Source organism: Brachycentrus maculatus, unplaced genomic scaffold (assembly GCF_059751285.1).
Source record: "Brachycentrus maculatus isolate JH-2025_06_01 unplaced genomic scaffold, ASM5975128v1 h1tg001662l, whole genome shotgun sequence".
Lineage (NCBI taxonomy): Eukaryota > Metazoa > Arthropoda > Insecta > Trichoptera > Brachycentridae > Brachycentrus > Brachycentrus maculatus.
Window position 1 is genome coordinate 1 of NW_028282272.1, and position 5,000 is coordinate 5,000.

The 5,000-nt window shown below is 28.1% G+C and overlaps 1 protein-coding gene across 1 annotated transcript in view; it reads right to left on the reverse strand.

Moving 5' to 3' along the window:
• Nucleotides 1-4,329: 4,329 nt before the first annotated feature.
• LOC148298737 (zinc metalloproteinase nas-6-like) overlaps nucleotides 4,330-5,000 on the reverse strand; it is a 7,523-nt gene continuing 6,852 nt past the window's right edge. The window contains exon 7 of the mRNA XM_088276678.1: nucleotides 4,330-4,597. Coding sequence (XP_088132804.1) covers nucleotides 4,508-4,597 — 90 coding nt within the window. The 3' untranslated portion in view covers nucleotides 4,330-4,507. The remainder of the gene's footprint in view (nucleotides 4,598-5,000) is intronic.

The window sequence follows — 5,000 nt, forward strand, 5'->3', positions numbered from 1 at the left end:
TTCTGCTCTTTTTTCCACTTACATTCGCCTCATAATTTATATATATATATATATATATATATATATATATATATATATATATATATATATATATATATATAAATATATATATATATATATATATATATATATATATATATATATATATAAATATATATATATATATATATATATATATATATATATATATATATATATACATATATATATATATATATATATATATATATATATATATATATATATATATATATATATATATATATATATATATATATATATATATAAATATATATATTTATATATATATATATATATATATATATTTATATATATATATATATATATATATATATATATATATATATATATATATATAAATATATATATTTATATATATATATATATATATATATATATATATATATATATATATATATATATATATATATATATATATATATATATATATATATATATATATATATATATATGTATATATATATATATTTATATATATATATATATCTATATATATATATATATATATATATATATATATATATATATATATATATATATATATATATATATATATATATATATATATATATATATATATATATTTATATATATATATATATATATATATATATATATATATATATATATATATATATATATATATATATATATTTATATAAATATATATATATATATATATATATATATATATATATATATATATATATATATATATATATATATATATATATATATATCTATATATATATATATATATATATATATACATATATATATATATATATATATATATATATATATATATATATATATATATATATATATATATATATATATATATATATATATATATATATATATATTTATATATATACATATATATAAATATATATATATAATATATATAATAAGTCGTAAGCCCCGCAAATGCCCAGACTTCCATCTTCTTCTTTATCTATGTTGAGATGTCAAAAAAACCCAAGATTTCACTATAATTCAATACAATAGATCTAGCTCTTACACAATTCGCTCACTGCTTTCAACAACGTCATATATCAAAAATCGTCATATTTCAGTTTTGCATGTTTTCCGAATGCCCAGAAAATATTAGAAAATAAAAAATAAAAGTACTATATCCCAGCAAAAAAGGCACATTTTTAACTTAATATTTACCCGCTACAGGGCAGAAAGTGTTATTTTTGCATTTTGAAGAAAAGGTATTGTTAAATAATTTTTTTAAATAAACTAAATATTTTCCAAATGGAGAAAAAACATTCAGGTTTTACCTAAAAAGATCTGTTGCGCAGTAAAAAGTTCAATAAGTGGCTTGATATTTATTTTCAATACATTGTGTTATATTTTTATACTTAAAAACGTTCTCCTGAAAAATCAAGTTTTTTTTTATTTATGACGTTCTTGAAAAGAGTGAGCGATATTTAATAAAAAAAAAACAAAAGTGAAATTCGTCTGATAAAAATTTAAATAATTAAAATGTGATGTCATCAATAAAACCCTTGGGTTACAAGTTGGTAAAAATAAAACTCAACATTTTGAGTGTGTTCAAATACTTGTTCACAAAATCTGGATTATCTCCAATTACAGGAGTTATTTTCATTTTATTTTTTGACATCTCTTCAAAGATGAAGAAGAATATGGAAGTCTTGGCATTTACGGGGCTGACGAGCGTCATAGGCTGGTTTAAGTGATCACTTTACATACGCGTAACATTCACCAATTCCATCCATTATTGACAACCACACTACTCAAATTCTTGGAAGTTCTATATATATGAACCAATTTAGAAAACTTGTTCTTGAATCACTAGAACATCACTAGAGACATCTATTGGTGAGATGTAATTGTATTAAGACTAGTGTGGTTGTCAATAATGGGTAGAATTGGTGAATGTTACACGTGTGTAAAGTGATCACTTAAACCAGCCTATGACGGTCGTCAGCCCCGTAAATGCCCAGAATTTCATATTCTTCTTCATCTTTGATGAGATGTCAAAAAATAATAAATAAAACTCATTAAGTGGTATTATAAAAGCGTTTCATTAAAAAAAAAGGATTATTAGTTTTTGTTTGTCCGCCTCCGTAGCGTAATGGTCAGCATGCTCGGCTATCGTTCTGGAGGTAAGGAGGTTCAGGGGGGGGGGGGTAGTCAAGTAATTTTCGACGTTAATATTTTTTCAATATTACCCCGGACTAGTACCTGAAGCGGACGGCTGATCACCTTTCCTTCATATGTTAACGATCGAGATAACGCTGCGTTTATATGGTGCAGTGCCCTATGCACCATTGTAGTTCCGATAAGGGTTTGAAGAATACTTAATTGAGAAATAAAAAATAAAATAAAATAAGAATATTTTTTTTTGCACCATCCTGAATAAATTCCTAACATACTGTACAAAATGATAGAACCTCCGAAATTAAGACTCTCCGATCCATAACCGGAAACACATTGCGAGACCGAGTAAGAAATACCGACATCCGGAGCATGTGTAAGACGGAGGATATCGTGAGGTGGGGACGACAACAAAGGCGATACTGGAAGGAACATATAAACATAATGTCAGAAGACAGACTTCCACGTATCGCCCTCCAAGGCAACCCTGAAGGACGTAGACCCCCAGGCAGACCTCCGAAAAGATGGAAAGACAGCTGGGAGTTGACATCCCAAGAGCGACATGCGGAGGCACAAACAGATCCCTAGGATCTACATAAAGAAGAAGAAGAAGAAGACTGTACAATATGCATCTTTTATTTTTATAAATCATGACGTCAGATCCGACTGATACGGTATTTTTTACTGTACCGAAAGCCGATATATCGGATTTTGGTGACCAAAGGGTTAATAAAAAAAAATATTTGTGTTTTTATGATACGAGTACGTAAAACCTCGATATAACGGACTAATTGGGGGTTAAGTGTCCGGTAAAGCTGAAAGTCCAGTATAAAAAAAAATGTTCAAAATGCAACAAAAACTTTTTTTTGAAAATATAAATACTGTATTTAGATATAAATAAACAATAAAAAATATAAACAAATTGTATTTATTGGCTTCGGATACCCGTCGTGAAGTGACGTTGCTGTTTGGTATCGACGCGCTTGCTTTCGGTAATTCTGCTGTGAAAAGGAATCATGTTTTGTTTGCTCTTTTGAAGTTTGCTGAAGGGATATAGTACACAAAACATCCCATACTATTTTATTTATTGTTTCGGCATTAACTTTGTGGTAAGACATGTTACAATGATTAAAGAAAACACTTTATTTATACCACTGGAGTACTTCTCAAGTGGTATAAAACAACTGTTTTCTTTGATCATACCATACCACTAGGTAGGTGCAGTCTACGAGCAAGACGAAATTATATCTAAAATAGTGCTAGATATATGACGTGATTATCATGGTTTCTAAAAATTGTCTACATGCTGTGACACTTGAATTTGAGCATGTTTGATGGTGGAGACTGACTGGAGCATTTCGTCGTAAGGTAACGTAACATGACTAACTAACTAGCTAGTTAGAGAACTTGTTTGTTTGTTTGTTAGTTGAGAATTTATCTTACTAACCAGGTTTGTCAGTTAAATTCTTGGGTATGGTTCCTTACAATGTGACAATACAGTTGCTAAAAATCTTCAAATACAGATACAGATTGTAAAGTTATGCATATAGGTGGGGTCTGACTGGAGCATTTCGTCGTAACGTAACATTCACAACGAGCATTCGAACATAGGATGGAGTACTTGGAACGAGCTCGGCTCGCTGTACTGACTATACGAATGCTCGCATCGTAACCCTACCATAATATTAACAGAACGTTTTTTTTTATAATTGACCGAATTTTTATACCATTATATCCAAAGTTCGTTAGAAAGAGATCCGTTATATTGAGGTTTTACTGTACATATATATTTTCTGAAGGAATACTTTACTTTTTTAAGAGGATTGTCTGCAGGTAGGATAGTAAGGATAGGGAAGGTAAATGTGAAAAATACATCACAAACACCCAGACCAATTGGAAATAAAACTTTATTCAATTCATTTTACAATTGGAGGGAATTGAACTTGCGACGCCAGTTTAGCAGTCGAGCGTCTACCTTGGGTAGACTACGCCACGGCGCCTGTCATGATTTATTAAAATTTAAAACACTTTTTTAGGCAGTGGTAGTTAGACTCGATCGAAATCATGATGAAGGCTAGCTTTGTTTGGTGATTGCAACTGTCAACTTCTCTCTTTGTATGGGAATATGGAAGCAATATAAAAAAAAAACAATACAAATGATGTTCAAATATATATTTTTTGCTTACTTTATTTAATATTCCACATAAGATTGATTATTGTACATTAGATAACTGCAATTTTTAATGTTTTTACATAATATTTTATCAAAAAACAGGAATGACTTTTATGAAAAGCAAGCACTGGTTTAAAAAGTGATCACAGGGTAATAAATTAGTTAGTATCCAGGACATTTGTATAATTTATTGATTTTCCTGATGTCAGACCAGGTTAGTCCTCTCTTATTACCGATTGGTTGAGGCTGGATCTGAAAAGCAAGAATAATATGAGAAAATAATAATTATAGATACCGAGTAAAATGATCTTATTTAAATTTCATGATTATAACACTCTCCTTATCATTCATCTAACACATTATTTCACTCTCCTTTTCATTCATCTCACAAACTATAACATTGTCCTTATCATGGATCTTACAGACTATAACACTCTCCCTTTCATTCATCTACGTAACTGTAAGAATCTTCTTATCATTCTTCTAACTGACTATACCACTCTCCTTATCATTCATCTAAAAGACTATAACACTCTCCTTATCATTCATCTAACTGACTTAACCACTCTCCTTATCATTCATCTTACAGACCAGAACACTGAAATTATTTATTATTCTATAAAGTGATCGCTTAAGCCAGCCAAATGCCAGGTCG